We start from the raw sequence: 25,677 nt of genomic DNA, 5'->3' as shown, positions 1-25,677 counted from the left end.
CAGGGGTGAGAGCAGTGGCGCCTGGGGTGCGTAGGCTGCCTAGGGGGCGCGGCCGGTTCGGGTTCCGCCCGACGGTGACGTTCGTCGACGGCCACCTTGCGAGCCGAGCCAATCGGCGGTCGAGCGTTGGCCGGTGGTGGGGATGTGCAGGACGGTGGCGCGCATGAGTCGGTTCCACCGTGCGGCGGTCCGGGAGCCTCGGGAACCTCGAGCGAGCTGCGAGGCGAGGCAGTCAGTCGCTCTCAGCTACGACATGCATAACGCATGAGAGAGCCCGAGCGAGATCTTTTGCGACCCGTCGTCTCTCCTCTCGCGCGCAACACACGATCGTTCTCTCTCTCTCTTTCACTCTGTCTCCTCTTTCTCGCTCTTGTTCGTCGCGTACCACACACTCGCGACCGGGAGAGACAACCGTGCGCGAGGAAAACGCACACGCGCGCAACCGGAGACACCGCCGTGCACCTTTTACTCGCCTACCGTGCTGGCTGCCGCTCGTCCGCACTCGTCGTCGCGGATCCGTTTCGCGTTCCCGGAGTACCGTCCTGTGCCCGCGCCAGCAGCGTCGTACCTGACCGTACTGCTTCACGCGAGTGTCGCGACGTGCACCGTCCACGACGAGTCTGCCATCGGCTAGCGACTAGGTTCGCGAACGAGACCAGCAAAGTGATAATAACGCGTCCCGGCGATGAGTGATCACCACCGGTAAAAGGACCTCGCGAGTGTTATCGGGTTTTGTTCCGAGAATTTCGCTCGACAGCCGCGGCTCGGGGTACGTTTACACCCGAGATTACGGCAGCGTCACCGGAGGAGCAATCCTCCCCGGTGGACGGGTGAAATCCACCAGTTTGTATGTTCGTCGTACCGTACGCGGGTTACAATCGTCGATCTGACAAAACTATGGACTGCGAGTTGTTTGCACGCGCGACGATGCCGCTTGCTCGGGATTTGGTGCGTCGTCGCGAACGATGGACTGTGCGCTGCGTGTGATCGGTGATCGCTGACCAGGAAACAGAGTTCTTCGAACATTCATCGTAGCACGGCAGAACAGATAGTCGGTTACGAGGTTCCGCGTAAGTTCCGGAGTCTGTGACAAGGACGGTTGAGTTTATCGTTTTGTTTACCGATCGATTCGCGGCATTCGCGCAACCAGGATACCAAGGAATACGCAACCAGAGGAACACACAAGCAAAAGGACTTTGACGAAATCGGTCGGGGCGAGGAGAGAAGAGAACGAAACCGAGAGGGTGCCCTGTCGGGGCAGCCCTGAACGCTGGGAAGAAGGAAAGACAGTTTAAGGGAAATAGCGAGTAACAGGGTTGTCGAAACCTCTGAACGAGGGGAGGTAGATGGCAGCTACCACGTACATGCCGATTGGTAGCGCAGTGTCGTCCGAGCTGGATGTTGGTTCGGGTACCGCGATCGGGATGAACATCGCCGTGGGTGGCTACTCCTCGGGCTCGCCTCGCAGCGCCGCCGATGCCGGGGAGATGAAGTATATGCCGGCGCCTCAGCATCATCACCACCACCATCATCATCATCAGGTGTCGTCGTCCCCGTCGCCGAATGGGTTGTCGCACCCGACGGCGAGCCTCTCGTCGGCGAACCCCTGGGTGAGCCTTCAACCGAGCAGCGATCACTGGGCGTCCTCGATGGGGATGCACCACACCAGCCATCACCCGCATCATCATCCGCACCAGACGAACGCGGGTTTGGACGTGAAGCCTCTGACTGCGGCGGCGGCGACCGCAGCGGCGGCCGCGGCCGCGGCCAACGACCAGTCGATGCATCATCGCGGCGGTTCCCATCAATCGCCCGGGATGGCTTCGCCGCATCCTTGGCACGCGCCCGTCGTACCGTCGGCCCACTACAATCCTAGCGGTGGCGCGGCCTCGCCCACCACCCTACAACATTACCACGCCGCGATGAACGGCATGCTGCACTCCCATCCGCATCAGCATCATCCTCAGCTGCACAACCACCAGACCGGCCTTCATCCGAACCTGAGGGACCCGGGCTCGCCCGTCGGTCACCCGTTGCACCCTGGCCACGCGCACGACAGGGATCACAGCGCCGGCGAGGAGGACACCCCGACCTCGGACGACCTAGAGGCGTTCGCGAAGCAGTTCAAGCAACGTCGCATCAAGCTCGGGTTCACCCAGGCGGACGTAGGTCTGGCGCTCGGCACCCTCTACGGGAACGTGTTCTCGCAGACGACGATATGCAGGTTCGAGGCGCTGCAGCTCAGCTTCAAGAACATGTGCAAGCTGAAGCCGTTGCTGCAGAAGTGGCTGGAGGAGGCGGACTCGACGACCGGCTCGCCGACGAGCATCGACAAGATCGCCGCCCAGGGCAGGAAACGAAAGAAGCGCACCTCGATCGAGGTGTCCGTGAAGGGCGCCCTCGAGCAACACTTTCACAAACAGCCGAAACCGTCCGCGCAGGAGATCACCTCGCTGGCGGACAGCTTGCAGCTCGAGAAAGAGGTGGTGCGGGTGTGGTTCTGCAACCGACGGCAAAAGGAGAAGAGGATGACGCCGCCGAACACGCTCGGCGACGGTATGATGGAGGGTATGCCGCCCGGTCACCAGGGACAGGCTGGTCTGCATCAGGGATATCACACGCAGGATCACCTTCACGGCTCGCCGATGGGCCACAGCCACAGTCCGCCGATGCTCAGTCCTCAGGGTCTCACGGCCCACTCGTTGGCGGCCCACTAGCGTTCGCCCGGGCCTCCCCCGTTGGGCCTCTCGATAACCTCTCAAAACTCAGTGAACAACCCGGTGGTTTCGTCGCCGCCGGACACGCTCCCTCCGTTCTATCATCATTACCTGCAGGCGCGCACAGGCAGCTATTCGGCCACTTCGTAGCCGTGGCCAACGAGCTGTCCCGACGCGTCTCGCGTTCTGTCCGCTCCTAGTTGGCAGCTCGACGGAGGAGCCTACCATCACGGCGCGACGTAACCGACCCGCGACCGATCTGATCCGGGTCCAGCGCGCGCGCCAGTGATCGTCATCATCGTCTCAATCGTTTCGACGAGGTTCAATGGGGTTCAACGAGGCCGAGCCCGGGCCAACGGGGAGGCCCGTTATACGGCGCGATGGGAATCGCGCCGCCGCTCATTCCTCGTCTATGGTCGTCACCATCAACGCCCCCAGGGTATCGTCGCCGTCGTCGTCGAGAAAATCCGGATGCCCATCGATCGTTTCCATCTGTGTTAGATACGTTGTACCTACGTACGTCTCCGTTGGATCCGCGCGATTTTCTATCTACCCTGGTGTCCGGAAAGTGTGCGTAAAAATTCGTGTTACGATCGTCGGCTCGATCCGTCCGTCCCGGCCGTTCGTTCGTTCGGTATATGGAAAAGTATAATAATAGAAATTAAATAATGGGACGCTGCGCGTCGTTAAACGTCGTCAGCGACGACGGGGGTAGCGGCATAGTGCGCGTTGTGTGACATCGACGAACGACACGGGGAATCGTCCTTCGACGGACAGCGACGGACGGACGCGGCCAGAGGCGAAGAAGCGGTGTGTTCGCGCGGGATTTGTTCGAGGCAAACCCGCTCGGATGATGTAACATAAGTAAATATGGACTGTAAATAATGTACCACGTAAATGCTAGTAAGTTAAGTGAGAGAGCGTGCATCGTCGACGTCTCGTCTTCTTCGTTGTCGTCGCCCGTGAAAATGGAACCGGGGATATAAAAAAGTCGGTGGGGAATCGACGGCGCGGGCCGCGACCAAGATAAAACGAAAAGACGAACGAGACGAGCTGATTTTCGCGAAGAGGGACAGGACACGCGCCCAGAACGGGGAAAAAATGACGCGCGTGTCCCGGAAAACGTGTGCCGAATCCTAGCGACAGCAGTACCCCCTCGCAAAGAAAAACCCCTTCTGTATAAAGAGTAAGTATATAAATATAAATACAAATATATATATATATATATAAATAAATAAATATATATATACGAATGGATATAAATATTATATATGTATAAAAAAAACAAAGTCTATGTATATGAGAGAGAGAGAGAGAAATCTATGGCAACGTCGAGAGGTTGTAGCTATATTATATATTATTTGCGACGTTTTTATTGTCGAGGTATCGCGGATGAAAGAAGGAAGAAGAGAGAAAAAAAAAAAAATGAAACGATTGTAAACGACGAGACAGGTCTGTCATTTATTATTTGTCATCGTTACGGATGGTCTTTATTATTATCGCTATTATATTTTTCGTCATCTCTTTATTGTCATTTTTATTATTATTCTTTATTATTACCGATTATTATTAATTATTATTATTATTAATGTTATTATTGTCATTCCGTTCGCCCGGAGGCTAATCGCAGAGCGAGAACCTTGCGTTCGGTGGTCGCCGCAGCCTCCTGTCTTTGCTCTCTTTGTCCTCGTTGCACTGATTGTTCGCGCCCTCTTTACTCTTCTCTCTCGTTCGTATCCGTCTCTCCGATCGTCTCTCGACAACGAGAACTACACCCCTTTCCGGCAAACGAACAAAAAAAAATAATAGGAATCATCGTCGCTCCGTGTCCCCGTCGCTCAGATTCCGTCGCGAACAAGTCCATCGACGAAAATTATCCTCGCGATTCCCGAATATCGACGCTAATCGATATTCTCGCTCTGCGATTGGCCGCCGGATCGGCATCAGATTTTCTTCGCGAGAAAACCCGCGTTCACGGCATCGCGACGGCAGATCCCATCGGCGTCGTCCCACCGCTCCGTTCTTCCGATTGGCTGTACATCAGCGACGGGCAAAATTCTTATCTTCGCGAGGACTTCGAGCTACGAATGAGAGATAAACTTTTTTACGAGTTTGTCGTCGTATAAAAGTTGGAATTTGGGTCGTGGGATTGAACGGGACGCTGAGAATCGGAGTGGCGCGAGGAAAAATTGAAAATTAAGTTGCACCGCGACAGCGCTCGCTGTTTACTATAAAATATTATATCGCGTACAATTTTCAGCGAATACGATATCGAAATCGAGGGAACTAAAAGAGTACAAAAGTATAATTTTCTTAAAGTGTCGTATCGCTACTGTTCCTCTAAAATTATACTGCAAAATATGTTTGGACGACCGTTCGATGTAATAAATTATTACGTGTTTTTAATCGTCGTCTGTTATTCGAACCAAATTCTGCCCATCTTTGCTGTACACGCTCCAATCGGAACGCGTGTCCCAAACACGTCGCGAAGATCTGTCGAAAAGTTCGCGAGCATCAAAAGGGTGAAAAAGTCAATAGAAGTCTTTTCAGCGAGTGCTTCTGCTCAATCTTTCAACCTACGTTTCTCGTTCACGGGCAAGAATTGCTCGATTTTCACCTCGATCGAAGGTTCCCGTTGATCATTGTCGTCGAAGAAGCAACTCGCGACCACACTAAAAGAGATAGAAGCGTCTCTTGCACAACATAGTCTCTTTTAAAAGAATCGAATTTGCCAAAGAATTAGCAAAACGTCGAAAAATCTAACAATATTTCGCGATCTTACAAAATGTCTCTTCGACCAAACGTCGCAGCGACGAATCACGGTTTCTATTTTTAAATTATTAACACGTCTCCGCGAAGAATTTCGCTGAGTTTTCCCTGGAGAAAAATTAGGGAATTGTCATTCGAAAGAGTCGAACCGCGCGAACGAATTTTCGGAGCAGAGCTCGCTGCGCCTATCGCCTTCGTCGTGGAACGGGAAGTTCCCCGTTGGCGAGGAAGCTGGCTGGCGTTAATTTTCCTTACGATTGCTATCGAAGTCGAAGGCAGAAGGTGTGCAGTTTTTTTCTCACGGAGGACTCGCGTCATGAATAAGCGATCGCGACCTCGAGGCTCCTTTTTTCACGCCTTTTCGCGCGTAGGTGGCCGCGCGGTTTGCTCCTCCGCCCCATCGCTTTTTCTCCGAGTTTGTTTCCTCTCTGGACGCTGTGTTCGGTGCTTGTGACGACACCCGATGCCCTGTGCCGCGTGCCTACGCGAAACGAGACTCCAGGCCCGTGTCTTCTATCTTTTTTCCCCCCCAATAGATGCTTCGTGGGGTATATCCGGCCCAAAGGGGCGCGAAAATACGCTAGCCGTTGTAGTTTTCGATCCAACTATCATCTCAAACGCTCAAAATTTTTATCAACCGCCTAAATAAAATGATATCGGTTGAAACGTTCGATTAAAAATTTTACCAAACACAACATTTACATTCTTACGAACGCGTGTCCCGAAGCACCACCGTTGCCTCTCGTTTATCACCCAAAACAATAAATTACAGTTTTTATTAATCGCCTGAAAAATTGATGACCGTTGAAAGTGGGTAACCAGAGATGCGTTGTTAATTGTTAACGTTCCGGATCGATTTGGACCGAACGAGTACTCCAAACATTCAATTAGACTCTTTATCGATCATCCGAAAAATTGATGTTCGCTGTAAATGGGTACCCAGTGTCGCTGATCGTTGATGTTCCGATCGATTTGGATCGAAAACATGTTCCAAACATTCAATTAGAGTTTTCATTAATCTCCAGAAAATTGATGTTCTTCGCAAAGAAGTGCCAGACCACACGATAGCTATCGTTTTTGATCGAGATAATTTAGAATTTCCATTAACCGCTAGAAGAATGAATATCTTTTGTAAAAGGTGTACAAAGGATGGTGCACGTTAATAGTTATCGTCCATTTCGATGGAAAGTGTGTCTCGAACGTTCAAAAATTTATTAACTATCCTTTTTCGCTCGATTACAGTTTCCGTTGATAGTCTGAGAATTCGACGATTGTTTGCTTTGCAGCAAAACGGCATCGTTTCCGCTCGAATCGATGCCTCAAAAACGATAAATTCGAATTGTTATCGATCGTTTGAGGATCGACGAGCACGCAGGGCCGCGAACGTTCCGATCTTTGGCATAGGTCGCTAGTTTTCGATCGAACGAGTGCCCTAAACATTCGTCGACGCCGAGATCGAATTCCGATCGCAGCGCGAAAGAATTCGCCGATTAAATTTCTCGAAGCACGCGCGAATTATGCGAAACGCGTATGCGCGCGAGACGATCCACGACGCGCGCGGCATGCGCGAGCAGCTTCTGGCGGGGATTTCGAGCGAAACTTGGCGATCTGTTTCTCAAACGATCGAACGACCCTTTGTGTGACTCGATCGCAGGGATCGTGGTAGCAACGATTCGTTGTACGACTCGTCGCGAGGATTGTCGCGCGATTATAGGGACCACCGAAGTAACGATTTCTCGTACGATAAGTTGGAAGGATTATCGCGGAGCAGCGACGGGATGCAAACAAACCCTGTGCAACGTACAATTACAGTTCAAATAGCTATCATTGCACGAAAAATTGATGTACTCGTGACTTCTGTGTATTGCAGGACATAGGTGCAACAATTATCGTTCAAAGAAATGTATGAATTATTCTGTGTGAAAAATTGGTGAGCTTCTGGCACCTGTATTAATAGACAGTATAATAATTTGTCGATCAATTAATTGTCGTGTATTGGAGACAGGTATCGAAAACTACAACATAATTATTAGTTGGCGAAATCTAGCCGAAAACCGTGTGTAAATTCCAGATTTGAAAGAGTTAAAATATGTTATATTTCGTATTTTACGAAATGTTTTTGATTAAAAATGTCCTACGGTTAATACAGTGAATAAATAGTGAGAATTTAAAAGGAATCACGTTGAAATATATAGGAACCAGTAAAAATGTTCGACGGTCGTAAATTCATGTTGAAAGACTTTAGAAAATGATCGTGTAACTAAAAATCATGTACGATTGTATGTGGGTTGAATTTTATAGTTCTTATACATTACGTTTTATTAAGTTTACAAAGACTGTGGTACGAGTCTTCGTCGAGGAAAGTTTAATAAATTATTGCACGAAAAATCGGCGTGTTCGCGTTGTATATAGAAGCAACGATTTATCGTACGTCGAGTCGCAATGACAGTCACGTGGCGGAATCATGCCACTGTCTACACAATAATACCATGCACTTTACAATTATCGTTGAAACAGTTGTACAAATTCTTACATATTTTGTGCTCGCCATCTTCAATGAAGCGGTGTATATCGTCGAACAAGCAGTTCGTTTATTCATTGACTTCGGAGAATACGTAGTTTCTTTACAAAACGTTTTCAATTGGTATTAGATTTGAAAACATTCATAAGAAAAGTTGTCCAAAGTCAACGAATAAACGAACATTATGTCGCTTCAGTTGAACAAATTCTACAAAAAAATCGTCGTGTCTGTGGCTTCTGTATGAATTGACATAGATGCAACGATTTCTCATACATTGATTTGTATAACAAATTGCAGCGATGGTCGTACGTCAATATCGATAGTCTTTTAAATAATTGTGCAAATTAGGATTTTCTTAATACAATAACATTTTAATGTCGCTCGAATGCCATTAAAATTTCTATAAATTATCGCAAAGATTCTGACGATGTTACAAAGCAGCTTGTCGTTGAAAACAGTTGTACAAATCCTTACACATTTTGTGCTAGTTAAAAAACCTCGAACAAGACGATGGAACGTGGTCGAGCGAACAATTCGTTTATTCACGAACGTAAAGTTCCATCGAACAAATAGCTCGTTCGACCACGTTTCGTCGATTTGCTTGTACTAATTATCGTACGAAAAATCGTTATATCTATCCTCTGACGGTCTATTCCGAATCATAGTACCCGTTACGACCACAGAATTCCAGGAATGTCCGACCACCTCGATCTGTTTCCCAGAGCCTGAGAAACGGGGAATTCTCGTAGCTTTTCCACCGGTTTCACGGCGGCATCGATATATACCCGTAATTAAAAACTCATAAAGTTGCTCGTTCGAGAGGTCGTCGAAATCAAGCGGAATCTGGACCCGTGCAGGAATAAACACTCGGAACAGGTGACGCGTTATCGTTCCGACGGCTCTATTACGAGTTTAATAAGGGGTGGGGTGGGTGGCGGGGTGCAACCATAAAGTGACAGGTCCCCGACGGCAGCCAGACCGTAGCGATCGTGCCGGTTGCAGGGCCCTTAACGCTTCAGAGACTCTTTCCCTTCTCCTAATCACACCTTCGTAAGTCCCACCGAATCTTTAAGCTCGTTTAACTTTATCGTAGTCCTCGATCCATTTGTTTCGCGTCGATGATCACGTCAGAGATCAGAACGTCTGAAACTTCCTTGGCTTTCAGCCGTTTCACGCCTATCGGCTGAACAGCGATAGTGTTGAACCTGGAAACGGTTCGAAGCTGTTCAGAACAGCCCAGAGACGCGCAAAATTTCATTCGATGGACGACGAATGAGAATTTTGCCCGTTTCTGGCAGACACGACGTCAGATGATCAGTGTTACAGGGGTTGGGGGCTCGCCTGGACTATTCGGATACCGTAGCGCGAGAGTCTATTCGAAAATTGTGCCATGTCTCGTAAACGACACGGATCTCATCGAAGATACTCGGTCGACTGTTCCTGGACTACAGGACGATGCTTTTTAGAATCTCTGACAAACGTTTATTAGCTCTCGTTTTACGGGAAGACGACAGTCCGAGCGAGCGTCTAGGCGACGGCAGGGACCACCCCCGCGATTATTTGCTCAATCGGCCTCGGCCACCGATCTCCAATCAACCCACTCATCCTAGAACCCTCCCCGAAGAAACCGTAGGAACGTCAGGTTGCGTTTGTTTGTCCTATCGCGAGAATGAACGAGAGAGAGAGAGATAGGGAAATCGTCGACAGCCTCTAGCGTCCCGTCGGCTAGCAGCTCGATGTCGAAGAAATTACACCTTTTCTTTTACTTCATCTCGGTAATCGATCGCGCGTGCAAGACGAGGGAGCGGGGAGAGCGAAGAACGAGCGAGGGCGATTTGTTGAGCCAACGAAATCCGTTCGTGACCAGGTTGTTTTTGTTAATTTTTCTCCGTTGCCCGATCCCTCGAATCTTTCGAGCCTTCGAGAAGTCCGGGGGACCTCTCGAGGGTTGAGATTCGAAGACTTCGGTCCTTGGACGCGCCAACGGACGACGATACGATTTTATTGGCGCAACGAGTCAGCGTTGTTTGAATTTCGATTCGGCGTATTTGTAAATAGGAAAAGCGTGAACGAAGAAAAATTGTTTTTGGCGTGACGCAGACGGCCACGAGGGACGGGATCGACGAGCGCGGTTAACTCTTTGCGGCGCTGGAATTTTAGTTGTTTCGAGTGAACCTTTCGTGCACAGGCAGGGTAAAATATACGATTTAGAAGGAAATAAGGTGCAAGGATAATCAGCCGTGAAAATGTCGCGCTCTCGCGAGGCGAAGCAACATTTTCTAGGTGGTCACCCTCGAGCTATAATCATGCTGCAAAGAGTTAATAGGGGTCACCGACGCAACGATCTTTTTGCAAGATTATTTGTGCAACTATCGCTGATACGACCGATAATTGTTAAGTGTACCGCGGTTGTTCACCCACCATTCCAAAATACGTGTCAAATTAAAATAACACCAAAGTAAAGTTCAGTGGATCATTGTTTGATTGTGTGACCGTTCGATGATTGTAAAGTTTGCGAGGGTTGTTGATCTTTTACCGCACGATGCATCAAATTGGGGACTCTTGCATAAAGTTTACCAAAGAAATTTTAGAGAAAATGTGTACGATGTTTTTTAATGGTGACATCTCATAGAATTTGTAGATTTGGTAATTGATACGACAGAGGATCAACCCTTGTTCGACTTAGGAACTCGATGAAAAATCCACGTAAAGTCTTATAATTTAAAAATAATTAAATTTTTCTCCAGTTTGCAAGAACTACTAAAATTTCAGAACAAGTTTGAGCATCGATTAATATTCACGACACGAGTGAATAGTGTTTGTTTTAAAGACGAAATAATGGAGGCGTTGGAGGGTTGAACGACAGTAAGGTGCTGCCACGCGGCTATCGTTGAAATAGCGACTCTTAGAGGAACAAATCGTTGCGTTCGTGTCCCCTATATAAGTTTGCGAGCGTATATACGAGAGAAACGATTTTCGAGATTCGTACCGATTGAAAACCGCGGCTTCTTTTCGAATTTCCGAGACATTTTGCGTCGGCGATGCGTGCTTCTGACGGAGAGAGTGAGACACCGTGAATGCGTCCGCGTGTGAAAGAGAACGAGATAGAAGGCATGTGTAAAGTTACTTGTAGTTGTACGCGAGAAAAGAGAAAAAAAAAATAACGAGAAACACGGCGCGCAAGAGAGAAAATCGCGAACGAATAAACCGAGAGTAAAACGCGAGAAAAAAAAAAAACCGAACACACGCAAAACTGTAAACAAGCTCCTCCTTCTCCCTGTATATTATTATAATTAAACATTAATTATTATTAACGTAAAATAAAGATCTGGCGAATGGTGGTGACGTTTTGTTAGAATGGCAGAAACTAAATTACTACTGAATTATAATTAATAAACGACATGAAAGTAATACAAACAACAGAACTGGCGTTATTCTTTTTATTTGTTTTTTTTTTCTTTTGCATCGTTTGGCAAATTATCACCCGCATGCCGTCCTCGCGTTCGCGAAGAGGGAAAGACCATTCTCGATTCGTGAATGAAACGAACGATCCGATTTGTCGACGAGCTTCGCGCCAATTTGGATGTCTGCAGTTGGGCCATGGTCTAGGATTCCATCGTAGGTGTCGTTCGATCGATTTCAACGAAGTTTGGGATTCCGTTAGGATAAATCGTACCCGTAGATGTCGAGATAGACTCGGTGAAATCTGGAAGAAAAGTAGGGGTGATCGAAGTCGAAACTAACGAATTAAATATTTGAATTCTTTCAATCATGATTGTGTTACTTTCGACTCGGGGTAAGTTTGTAATTTTCACCTTAGTCTTCAGCCTTTATTTATAATTTTAATTTTAATTATCAACGGACTTGGATACCATGATCTCGATAGTGCGGGAATTTGCGAAGAGTCGTGTTTTTCGTAATCGTAAACTGTTCTTACAAAATCGTGCGGCAAAGTGAAATGGTTACTTTCGTCCACGGCCTGCCCTACTAAAAATTACCATATTCATGGACCTATGTTCGACACACATATCTATCATCGACACGCTTTGCGCCAATCAGAAGTTTGCAGTTGAATCCTGGTCTAGAATTGCATCGTAGCTTACGTTCCCAGTCGAGTTAACGTGTCATTTAATCCATTTCGACAAGCTTTATATTCTGCCAGGCTAAATCGTATTGGATATTTATAAAAATTCGATAAAATCTGCATAAAACTACGATGCATGCAACAAATCTGCAAGTACGATGTTTTTATTTAGTATTACTACGGTATAAATATTTTTCATCCGACTGTTAGAGTTTGTAAAACAGTATAATCATTGGTAATAACCGAACAAGATTATTATATAAAGTTGTTAATCACTTATTAAAAAATAACAAAAGAAGTCGTAGATTTTACGATTATATGGAAATTGGACGAATATTTGAAGCAAATCGTGCGATTTTGTGATATAATTAAAAGAGGATTGTTATACGCGTATGTATTTTTTTTTTTACACTATGCAGTCATCGCAATAATATTTCTTCCATGTTGAACGATCATTTGCATAACTTGCACGATACCACGCCTTACATATCAAACGCTGAATCGTGTCTGATTCTTGAGGTGTGCGAAATTCTTATCTAAATAAAAATTACGAACCATTGTTTATTCGTTGTTCGTCGAACAAAAATAAAATTTCGACGACAGGATGGATACGTATCGATCGCGTACAGAACTTAGTAGCAATTTTCGATGTCGATACTTTTGCAATGAATACGTGTCGATATCGATGTCGTACTAATTGATTCGAATCGACGCTGTTGCGATTAAGAATAAACAAAGTTTAACGGCTACGAAATAAGCAGTTGCCACCAGGTACAATTTCAAGTAATTCCTTCTACAGATTAGGTTTTCTAATTACTCGGATTTGTATCGGGTTTCTTGCGCTGCTTATTTCGTGCCATTAGTCTTGGTTTCTTGTTTTCGATACATTTATAATAGCATCGATATACACGGTATTGGTATCGATCAGTATTAATTTCATGAGCATCGGTATAGAAACTCGATACCAAGTATGCGAGTTACTCTAACATAGTCATCTACGCTTTCGATTGCCTTCATTAGTATGATTATTATTATTTTAGTCACATTAACGCGATAGACTCGCAAAGTATAGAGCTTGCGATAAAAGTAAAAGGTTCAGTCTTGAAATTACCATAGTGATCTTAGGAGATAGATTTCTCAAAATTTTATATAATAATCTCTGTTCTACAAATTAATCTCCAAACACACAGATATTATGCTCCTTAACTATCATTTCTAAAAATAATAATAAACAATACTCGTAAATGTCCAAAATTCAAGTCTCTTATCAACTTCACCCTCGACTCGGAAATAAATTTAAAAATAAATACGAAAATGAGATAAAATCAGAATATAATTATTGTATTTAGAATCTGATTTGCTCGATCCTCGTTTCAAATCGAACGATATAATAACTCGGGAGGGCACCGACAGTAAAAACTGTGTCGACGATCGGGCCATTTACCTTGTTTCTCGCAGTTGCGTTAAAATCGGCGAAAGTCCGTCCCGATGATAGGGTACAAGCGATCAGGAGATCTTCGGTTCGCGATCATAGTGATTCCCGCAATTGTTGGCTGGGTTATTGGAACGACTCCGGCGGAACGCGCGTAACCGCTAATCATCGCGACGAGTGGAATAATTAACCAAGGAAAAAAAAATGTTGGACATTGGCGCAGGCACGATGCACCCTTTCGATTTCGTTGAAATATTTCGAGTAACCAACAAAAGATGCACGAATTTAATATCGTTTTATTTTAATTATTACCATTTTTTGAAACGTCCAATTTTACTTGCGAATCTTTATCGTTTCTTCGACGTTTAAAAATTAAATAGCTAACGCTAAAAAAACTTTAAATCGAGTATGAATACATACGTATGTTTCATTGAAAATCTTAGTTGCTGTATGTTGGTAATTATCGTCTATTATTCGAATAAAATGTTGCTTTATTTCCCCGAGCGAAATTTACGCGCGATTTATTCAAACGTTTACTTGGTCCGTCGGAGGTCGGTGAATGGGAGTGTTATGCGAACGATTCATAGACAATACGATTCATTATGATTCACGTTAATCCACACACGGTTAATAGACTCGAGCACAGATCGCGTCGACCGTGGATTAATTACTACTTGTTGATCTATCTTTTTCGCGAAGAGCGTCCGTTTTAACTAACGACAGGACATTTGGACAATTTCTTTCAAGAATATACATATAATTTTTCCACATACAACACTGACAATATTTACATTGAACTATAAAGCTTCTAAGTTTTAGCAGAAACATTTGATCGAGTGAAAGATGTATTTAATCGGTACATTATTTATAATAATAATAAAAGGCTAATTAGGTATCGTGGAAGGGCCAGTTCCGACGAAAGGTTCGTTTCGATAAAAGAATATTCTTTCTTTGGAAGGGCAGCGGCTCGATTAATCCACGGAGCGCTGTTCGAGTCTCGATTTTGCGAAGATTTCGATTCCCCCGCGCGACGAAACGGGATTACATAATCGCGCGACCGACCTCCCGACGGCGGAGTCGCCGTTTCCAATCCCGCAGCCCACGGTTCCAATCGTCCGCGAAATAATTGGAGGTAGATTCCCCGTCTGGTCCAATTTTTGCTCGCGGAAGCGAACAATCGCTCGATCCGACAGCCTCGAGGATCCCAGGATTGCGCAACGTCGTTTTCAGAAAGGTGATCGACTTTGCACAGCTGGTCTCAGGCGATTAGGCGTCACGAAAATAAATTTCACGCGAGTCGAAACGTCGATAACAGTCGACCGATGTTCGTCGAAAAGCCAGTCGAACGGATCCAGACTGCGTACCGGATGCAGAATAAAATTTAAATAAGAAATAGGAATATTATTTTAAAGGAACGTATTGCTTTCTTTCTATTGATATTAGATTTATTAGAACCGAAATAAGCCGGCGATATTCTCTAGAATAGGAAAACGTGGCCAGAGGCAGAACAAAGAATCGTGATAAACGACGTTTCAAGGTTGAAGCGCGAGTTGCATTCGAGACGCGTCCGAGCATCTCGTAAATCTGGCCAAATCTAGTCGTCGCGGTGGTTCTCCGTTCCATGCTTTTTGAAACAAACGTCACACACTCTCTTTCCTCGACTTTTGCTTTCCTTTGGGTCCTGGGATATCGTAGGATTCGCCAAACTCGTCGGCGAACAGAAAACAGGCGATTTTTCAGTCGCAGCAGGTCGTAGCAGGTGTGACAATAGGTCAAATTTATATCAGTAGAAATTTAAATCTATTTAGAAGATGCTTGATCCCATCACTAACCTGTTTCTTAAACATATATTTATCAAATTATAACACATCAAAAACTCAATCGTTAGGATCACTATCTTAATTTCATGGTTGAACGTTTCACTTTTGCCGCGAACAGTACCGTCTTCGATATTAATGCGTTGTCATGTCCTAATTAATGAACACAGTTTAACCGTATATTAAATTTAGAGAACGTAATGACGCTTTTACCAAACCGACAATCATATTAGTGGAAAACACCTACGATTAAGTTAATATTGAAGTTAAGCGTGTTACAATTTTATTTGCAACAGTTTATTTTTTGACGTAATATATTGAGAACTTGATAAATTAATTTCTGCTTTATAATATCGATTAAAATTGAATTTTGAAAGAGAGGTAATGTTTGAAATGTTCTTCTGACGATTCTATTGGCTCGAAAGAGTAATTGCGGAAAGAAATTTAGTAGTAGGTGATCGTCGGTGTCAGACATCGCGTCGATGTCCTCGATAGCTCGAAGGCTCGCGATAAGGGGCGAATCGGATCGATTTTTCCCGACTCGATCGATCCGCGAAGTCGGCGCCGAAAGGTGTCGCGTTACGATCTTCCTCGATATTAATAATCGAACGACCCTGATCGGCCGATAGCGACGACTGGTCGTTTCAGGCGTTCCCGCGTAGACAAACCAGTCCGTCGTTTAACAGATTTACCGACAGGCTGCTCCGAGGAGCTATAACGATTCGGTGCTTGGGAACGAAAGTGTACAAACTGGAAACGACCCATTCACAATGTCTGGCGAGGAACGTTGGCTGAAACGCGAGTCGTTTCTCGCGAGAAAAAGGACTCTGCAGGTTTAGATCCTCCCTTTACCTTCGACCCCTTGGCCTCGTCACCTTTGGGCGCCGAGTGTGTCGTCCCAGTGAGGAATCCTTTGTTGAGCTTCTGTTCGCCTAACCCTCGATTTCCACGTAAGAGAAAATTCGACAAATTTCCGTTCCACGTGGCTCGAGAATACACGCATATCGCGTCAAAGGGCTGAGTATAGAGCACCTACGCACCCAATAAAGAAAAACTGAAACTGAGAATACACACAAAGATATTTTGTTTCGTATGTTTCGAATACTCGGTGCATTAATCTTTATTTCGTCGAGTCGTTGGTTCGTTGCGTGGCTACCCGTGAAATTCAAATGTAAAGTTTATTTGAGAAATATGTAAATCGTTCAATTAGCTGTTACGGAGCCTAAACTTTGATTTCATAGGCTGGTCGAATTTGGTAACTGGGTTAGGCTATTGCCAAGATAGGATATTTAATCTAATATTCGAAAATAATAATCTTTTAATTTTACGTAATTAGTTCTCGTAATTGTGGCACATTGGAGATTTAACTCTTAAGTGGACTCTCAATTTCAACTGAATTATTTTACTTAATGTTTGCCAAACTTTCTTCTAAAGCATTTACACAATTACTAGTTTAGACTTGCAGAGGCCCCAATAATCCACTTAAGGGTCAAGTCAGGTGATCGAGGAGATTATTAATATTAGTAATAGTCTTGAACTTCAGAATCAGTTCCTTCATTTATGTTCCTCGTGTCGTGGAGAACCTAGCTTAAAATCTCGAATATCTTCAGCCTTGCTTCTTAAACATTCTGAGACTTGAGAGAGGCTGAGTTCCGGAAAAACGTCTCGAAAGAGATCTACAGCGTCGGAAAGTCGAGCAATGGGATATCCGAGGGGGTGAGGCGAGGGTCATCGCGCTAACCGGACATCTCTTGTCCGTATAAAGGCGTTGATCGCGCGGCGGACACGCGTTTCCGGTTCCTGCGAGCGTCGACTAGCGATGCTCCTACCTGGCTGGCGGCGGCCCAGCGACTCGAATCGCTTCGTAGCGCATCCGATTATTAACGTGGAAGCGCGAATTGCGTTTAATTATGCATGGAAAGGAGCGTAGCGATTAACCAGCGCGATAAGTCGGCGCGGGAGGCGATGGTCGGTCTCCGAGAAAGGGGGGGAATTTTCTTTGTTCGATTCGCGGTTGCAGTCGTACCAGACGACCGTGTACAGGCCGTTAAATCGATTTTCAGAACATCTCTACGCGATTTTTGCGATTACCGAGCCTCCGTCGATCTCGTATGGCGATGCCCCCACCTGCCATCTAGGATTCGAACAGAGAGATCCAGGGAGGAAAAGCCGTGAAACCAGGTGCCAAACCAGGAAATCGTCGGACGGTTTCACCTAGTCGGTGCGTGACGCGCTCGAACAATGAGATTCCGTGGCGAAAGGGGGTGAAACTATCGTCAAGTGGAGGGGCGAGTACGGTGACACGCAGAGACTCCGTAGAGACAGGGAAAGTGACGCGCGGGGGGAGGAGTGGGGCGGATGATAAAAGTAGTTAGGAGACAGGCAGAGATTTCACAGACGGAGGGAACAAGAAAAAAGGAAAAAAAAATGCCCGGAGAAATGGAAAGTGAGGGAGGGAAAGGGGGGAGAAGGGAGTACGGAATTGGGGAACAGAGGGCAAGGAGAAGGAGACGAATGGAGAAAAAGGTGACTGGGCGGACAGGAGCAGGGATGTCGACGTCGAGAGGTTGGCGCAGGCGCCAGCTACCCCCTTCGAGCCGCGAAGACATGCGCTCTGACGTGCAGCCTAGCTTCCTCCTCGTTCATCCTTCGACGTTCCACCCCTACCGTTAGCCGGCGCGCATTTCGTTCACACCTACCCCGAAATTACTGTTATAGGCGTACCGTGACGTCTGCGTACACTGCCTCCAACACCGGCGCGTACGTGCACGCTCGAGATTCGTGTTACCGGCTTATCCCCCCAATCCTCTGATAAGAGTTTGTCGATACCCGGGGATATCGTCCCCGTGGATTATTCAATCGGGATCGTCCTTTCTCTGCGGCGTCGCGATAGTCCGGGACCATTAAGTGTCCTCCCTGGAACGACTCTGCTCGTCGAAAGCTTCTCGAGGCTTTGCGCGAGCGCGGACACGTTCGTCGGTCATCCCACGAAACAGTGATTCTCAAACTCTCGTCGATTCAATATTTTATCACGAGACGTCCTTTATCGCGATCGTCGGCGGCGAGTTAATTTTAATCGACGATTTTAACCCTTTTTACTCGGAGACTTTTCTTTGACCATCTACAACTTAACACATCAAATACTTTAAATCTGAAAATCCAAGCAAACATATCCCTTTTTTTAAATTATCCGCTTATGTATTTTGTCCTATATGATCACTTCAAAAAAAATGTCGTCCAAATTCTTTGCTGCATGCCCCTTCAGAGGGGACAGTCGAGCGCAAAGGATTAATTTTAATTGTCTTAAGTAAAAAGATTCGAAGATGTTTCATTGCGAACGATCGAACATAAGTTTATGACAGTTTATGATAGAGTCGCGGAAGCAAAGCTCGACCGTGGACTATTTTTGAAAATCGACTCCTTGGCAGGTTTCCTCGCGCGGATGACTAGCGGGCGCCGCGTCTATCGGCCAGTTGACATTCCTCCGAGTCATCATCGACGAGGCGTGCACGAGGCGTTAGTTCAATAGTCGACTCGCGATAAAAGTGTACAAGCAATGAAATAGCCTTGTAGGGCGACCTTATCAGAAACGTCGCAATTGTTTATCTAGTTCGTTTATAAACGGGATAAACCCTGCAGTGGCTCTTAAGCTACATACCCCGTTACCTATACTTTTTAAGTTGAGCTTATGCTAACTATCAATGTACATTAACCGTATGGGCTACAAAATTCATTCGAACAAAAAAAGATGAACAAATATGTAAGAACAGATACGTGGAAACGTCTTTACTCGTTAAACGTGGGACAGTTGTTTTATTCGTCGTTCGTAACTTTTATCCTTTGGTCGTGACAACTCTCGTAGGTTGGAGATGCTCGAAACTTCCCTTAACTGGTCAGAGAAGAAACGTAACTTCTTTTCGTTTACATTGTTCAAGAAATGACAATTTGTTCGCGGTAAGGTACACCGTCTGGTGCATTCGACGTCGCGAAGCGTTCGATTCCATCGTCTACGTCGCGTGTCACCGCGAACGGAGGAAGACGTCGCAGCCACCTGCGGTAAAAATAGAATGTTCTTAACCGCAGCCTGTCGCGGCAAATGTCTTCTTCGTAGTCTTCTCGGTACGCCTTGTACAGTCGTCTCGTTAGACACATCCACTCCCCCTTCCCCCCAGTTGCACGCGGAGTAAATTGAATTTTTAGATTCGTTTCGACGCGGAAAACGTAACTCGCAACGGGGGCAACAGGCTCAACTTAACGCACGACGAGCAATGTCATCGAGTTGCAACGATGATCGGCCGACAACGTCTCAACAATTTAAATTTATGAAAAATTGTTACGTTTGTAGCTTCTGATAGAGGGATAGGAACATACCATCGACTTTTTGTCAAATTTGCATTATGCATACTGATTTATGAGGGGAAGAAGACATCTTAGAATTCAAGGTGGTTCGTGAAAATTTGGACTCTGAATCTCAACTGAATTATTTTACTTAACCCTTTGAACTATGGTAAAAGTTGCGTGCGGAAAATTTTTTCGCGTCTCGAGCAACACACAGGTTAAACGCTCATAGTTAACTAACTGACTGTTAATATTGATTTCTACCAAATTGGTAAATGGAAATGTTTGAACTTGCAGAGGGCCACAACGACCCTAATAATCCACTTAAGGGTTAAAGAAATCATGCTTCTACGTATGTGTTCCGATTATACTTTAGTCTTTATATGATCTACCAAGTGCTGGTCTCTGGCTGCGCATAAAAATCCTTGTAATTCCGACGAAACTTGAAGTAAAAAACTGGGAGGGGAAAAGGTTGACGCCACGATGTCGCCTAATCGACGGGGACGTAGGAGAAGCGTGGCTGAGTCCGGGGCAAGGGATCTCGAGAGTTTCCGTGAGCAGCTCGCGGCACTCGGCTCGTTGACATTCCACGGACACATTAGCGAGGCGTGAACAGATCCTGACAGCGGCGCATTGATTTAATAGCCGATGCCCACACTAGGATCGCCGTGGCCGTCGGTTGTTCGTCGTCTCTGACGGCGTTTCACCGTCGGCCACGTTCTCCTCGCGGAACGGACGTAGGTATACGTACAAAACGCCACACGTCCGTTCGCTCGAGGAGGAACGACGTCGACGATACGCGGCACGCGTGTGCGGAGGAAACAATTGAACGCCATCCTTCCCTCTCTTCTTTCTCTCTGCAGGCCTTCTCCCTTCATCCCGCCCCGCGGCGGTCTCTTCCTCTCCGGGCAGCCAGCGAAGCTTAATAAGCACAGCTACCTACATTCCATTTCCGGTGCGCTGACGTCACTTGACAATCCGGCTACGGAGAGCTCGTCGAGCCACGTACCAGAGCCTCCGTCCATCGTTTAGGTATACCCACACCTAGCGCGGCCGCGATTTCCTCTCGCGGCCTCCGATCGACGCCCAACGTCGCCCCGATCGAGGACGCCGATCGTACGTCGGCTCGATCACGTTCCCCATACGTCTTTGCTACGCGAGGACCCCTCTATTCGCACGCCACCGGGACCTCCGAACATGCTCGGGCTCGGGACTCGAAGGGTGGCCTTGGGTCAATACGATCTTTGTTGCGTCCGCCTCCCACTCGAACGATCGCCCTTTTTCGAATCTCTTTCGATGAACACGAAGGTTGACCGACAAACCAGCAACGGAACGAAGACGTCGAGTCCTGAGAACGCGATGAAATGTCTCATAATAATTGCAATCGCTATTTATTATTCCATCGATGATACAGGTACCCTAACCACTAACAAGACGAGTTTTTGCTCGTCAGCTTTATAAACCATCAGTGCACGCGTTGAAGAGAAATTTCGTTCGAATTTCGCAGCGCCGTACACGTTCTCGATTATCGCGATCGTATAATTCCTGACGAAGAGACCGAATGGAAGGGATGAAATTTATGGGAATGAAGTAATCGGAAAACACTTGGTTCACAGATACCACTGTCGCGTTCCAGCTGTCTTGTACCAACACAGAGGTTTTGCGCAACCGTCGCTAAGATGTTAATTGCATTTTCTTCCGCGGTTACTCTCCTGTGCTCGTTCTTCTTTTTTGTTTTATTATTATTCACGCTTCCAGTTCTCGAACGTTTTTAATCGCGTTCGAAAAAAAACAGAAAGCGATGATCAGCTTCGATCAGAAAATTTATCACGGTGCTGTCGCGCTGGTTTTATCTGTAATGCTCGCTCGTAAATAAACACTACATCAATTTTCTGTTTTCTCGCGCGGTGTACATTATGAAAAATTTAATGCATTATCGAAGCAAGAACTCTCGACGTTTTCTTGTCGCGGACAAGTACAAGAATATTGTGATAAATGTGACGTGCATGCTTTGATGGAATGTTGTTTGTTTACACATCCTGTGGTAGCGAAGGACACTCCATTAAGCCACAGTACAATAACAAGTATGTAGCAAGATACTAAGGAAGATACGAAATATAAGAAAGGAAGAAAGATTTCAAACGTTTAAGTTAGAACTGGAAATTATTACGTCTGTTTCCTCTGTAATAGAAACGAATGTCTGTGTCATTGTTCCAGTACGCCACTAATTCGGTTATAACGGAGATTTATTCGTTTTTCCAGGTTACACAAAGAAAACAACTCCATTCGTATGATCCTAATTCCATGGAAGTGCCAGCATTTGATGTTTAGCTGAGTTTTGCTATGTTTTGGCGAATTTCTATGATTCTATACATCTGTAATGGATACGAATGTCTGTGTCATTGTTCTAGTACTGATCGTTTCGTAAAACATTGCATTGTTCTTAATATACGTATGCTCTTTAGTGACTTTGGATGAAACGTAGGCAAACAAAAGTTACATATATCGTTTCTATTTAAACAAAATTAACGACCTTCCATTTGGAATCAAAAGAAATCACATTAAGTATCACACCCCTACGAAAAAGAACTGCTTTCAATGTTTTTTTTTATTTTATTAAATAGATGATCTGTTAACGAGTAAAAGAAGGATACATGCGATCTCAGGAGGATCTCTTTCAATGCAAAATGGCCTCCCTGCTCTGGACTAGTCCCAAACGAGCAGTTTTCTCTTTCACCAGATTTATCTTCCATTTTTCAGCAAATATAATTCGTATACAAAGGAGTTAGAAAATTAATTTTAGGCTGATTCCGTAGTACATGAAGTATGCAGTCTTCGAATGGAGGCTTGCTCTAGCTTGGACGAGTTTTCTCTTTCGATGGGATCCTCGTTCGCCCCTCCGGATTGTCATTTTCCTTTTTTTTTCCCCCTCGGTTCGAGTTTCCGATGTAAAATTTTTTTCTGTCGACGACGCGCGTCGATATTGCGTAGCCGATCGCGTAGAAAAGAGACGGACGAGCAGAGGGAGAGGGAGAGAAGGAATCGCGCGTCCAAGCAGCGCGAGCAAGCGAGCAGGTAGGCCTTGAACAGCTCCGGACCCACGCGCGTACGGCTCTCTAGTAGAGTGTTGGCTCGTATATAGAGGCATTCTCGGTTGGTGCTGCCGGGCAAAAGACAGATAAATAACTCAGGTATGGCATTGGCTAAGTAAACGAGCCTACGCGCGCATTCGTGAAACGTACACCTGTACGAGTCGCGCGCGTACAGCTTCGGTTCCACGCTTTACGCGCAAACACACCGACAGAATTCGTGCACACGCGCGTGTGGCTTCGCTTTTGTCCCTCTTACTCCCTCGCCACTCTGTCCTCTGTTCGCGTTTCTTTCTCCCGAGCAGCAAATTCTCGCGTAGGCGTGACTCGCGAGAGTGTCTCGCTGATCCTACGAACGACGCCGTTTTTATACGCGTCCAAAGAGCGCGAGCGCCGATCGAGGCCGTGGAACAGCGAGGATCGAGCCGTGGCTCGTTCGACCATTCGTTTTCTAGCAGCCCGGGTCGACTTTGACCCAAAACTATTTCGCGTTAAAATCGGGAGGGAACTCCGTCAAAGTAATTTTCATCCGAGCTTCGATTCGAGCGGGAGTCACGTTCGACGATCAAAACCATTATACAAGGTGGCGTTAGAAACTGGGACGTGGATCATTTGCAAACGAAGATACAAAAGATTCGCCGAGGAGAAAGTTGTATTCTCCACACAGAGCCGTGTTTTCACGACACGTACACTTACGCAACGCGTGTACTTCGACTTGTTTTTTTAAATCGAAGCTTCGCTACGTAAATCATTGTTAAAGTACAACGTCCATGAAATTCCTGCTGTTTCTCACTTGCTGAAGAAAAAATAGCTATTAACGAGAGGAAGTTTCTCGGACACCTTGTTTACGAGTCGGCTCACCCTGGAAATTTTATAAAAATCGAGGACCTAAAGTCGGCAGCACCTCGTAGGAGGAAATACCACATTATTCTTGACTTTATTTTTAATCGTTGCGTAAATATCGAGATTTTCTTACGAAAGTTAGTGAAAAATCCGAGGACCAGGGCCTGGGGGCCATAGTTTGCCGACACCCCTGGCCCAATCTAAGGACGCGACGGATCCCCGCCGCGAAGAGGGCTGGAGTCGTCGAAATAGCTGGGATTCCGCTTTCTACGCGCCAATCGGAGCTTGTTCTCCAATTTCGGAGACGCGGAGAACGCTCGTGTCCAGTTTGGTCGGATTTAACGATCGGTCTCGTTGACACGGTATCTGGATTCCTCGGCCGAAGGACGAGGAGCGTAAATTACAGCGACCGGCTCGCGCTGCTCTCCGCCAGTCGCGGAATCAGACCGGAAAGCGGCTCGCAGGCAACTTGAAAATTTTCCTCTCTCGACGTGGGTATAACGAGCGATCGAGGAAACTCTCGGTCAATTTTCAGTCGATCGTGTCTCTCTAGTCCCCCGAATCTGGATCCTCGAGGAACGTCCAACGCGGAAAACGTCGTAAGCGTTCGCGAACAACGCGTATCGCGAGCACAAATCACGTCAGCAATCATTTTCATTCATTCGGAAATTTTTTTTCTCTTACTCTTTCGGCGTTCTTCGCGTTTTTCTTGCGAATTTCTTTAGGGGTTGTTTTGCATAAGGAAAGCTAAAATGTTTACCGATCTCGACCATGCGACATCTATAAATCTTGAAACGACACGTTGCATCGTTGCACATTTTGATTCTGAATATTTATGTATAATTATAGCTACTCCGGTTACTCTGTGTTACGATGTTTGAAATAATTGAAAAATTAAACGTACGCGTGCGTTTGAATGTTTTTGGCGTTCAGGGTGTTAGGCCACCCCTGGGAAAAATTTTAATGGGAGATTCTAGAGGCCAAAACAAAACGAAAATCAAGAATACCAATTTGTTGATGGAGGCTTCGTTAAGAAGTTATTAACGTTTAAAGTTCCGCCAATATTGAATTTTTTTCTAGAAAGTGGGTAAGATTTCGGGTACAGTCTATTCACCAAAAATGATTATAATTGATCCCCGCAACCGAAAATAATTTTTCCAGAACGATTTGAAATTTTTGAATTTAATTGTTAATAACTTTTTAACGAAGCCTCCATCAACAAATTGGTATTCTTGATTTTCGTCTTATTTTAGCCTCTAGAATCCCCTATTAAAATTTTTCCCAGGGGTGGCCGAACACCCTGTATACAATTTGTTTCGTTTAATAAATGATCGTTTCTAAATTTCAGTCTAAGAAAATTATAGAGTCGTGTCGAGACTAATTGATCAAAAAATGTTGAAACGTGTAATATAAACGATTGCTTTCACGTTGACAAATTTTAGAGTAGTATGTATTGTAGTTTCACATATTCCTCGACGTGTCGATTACTAGCGCGTTTATCCTATATAGTTTAGCCTAGCAAAAGCCAAACCTCGTTGAAATATATTAAATGATGCGTCAACTCAACTGGGAATACAAGAGCTATGATGTAATCCTAGACCACGGCTCAACTACTATATTTCGATTGGCGCGAAATGCGTCGATAATCGAGACATTTACCTTATTAAATTAATATGTTCATTAGCCTTAACGGGCAAACGATAAACACTTTCGATCTTTAAGGTCCGAGTCCTCTTTAAATTCCATAAAATTTATCTAGAGTAACGATTAATCTTTCGATAAAATAAAAATAATGAAAATTCACATAATAGAATATGTAAATAAAATGAAATACATTATTCAACAGGAAAAGATCGTGGAAAAAAACATGTTTAACTTATCACTACTCGGTAGTAAATATAAATATAAACAAGAAACAAGTATGCCTCCGTCCTCCATATTTATGTGTGGTAATTCAGACAGCTGTAATTCAGTTACATTTTAATTAGATTGCATTTCATTTACATTTATCATTAGAATAATCAGCGATTGAATTGTCTGAAAACCATATAATTGAATTAGCACAAC

The 25,677-nt window shown here is 45.6% G+C and overlaps 1 protein-coding gene across 2 annotated transcripts in view; it reads left to right on the top strand.

Annotated features, from left to right (window-relative positions):
* The first annotated feature begins 202 nt into the window (after positions 1-202).
* Positions 203-25,677, top strand: part of Vvl (ventral veins lacking) — a 56,608-nt gene continuing 31,133 nt past the window's right edge. For both annotated transcript variants that reach the window (XM_076783951.1, XM_076783949.1), the window contains exon 1: positions 203-3,903. In XM_076783951.1, coding sequence (XP_076640066.1) covers positions 1,347-2,717 — 1,371 coding nt within the window. In that variant the 5' untranslated portion in view covers positions 203-1,346 and the 3' untranslated portion in view covers positions 2,718-3,903. The remainder of the gene's footprint in view (positions 3,904-25,677) is intronic.

This window comes from Colletes latitarsis, chromosome 2 (assembly GCF_051014445.1).
Source record: "Colletes latitarsis isolate SP2378_abdomen chromosome 2, iyColLati1, whole genome shotgun sequence".
Classification (NCBI taxonomy): Eukaryota; Metazoa; Arthropoda; class Insecta; order Hymenoptera; family Colletidae; genus Colletes; species Colletes latitarsis.
This window is presented reverse-complemented; position numbering and strand designations above follow the sequence as displayed.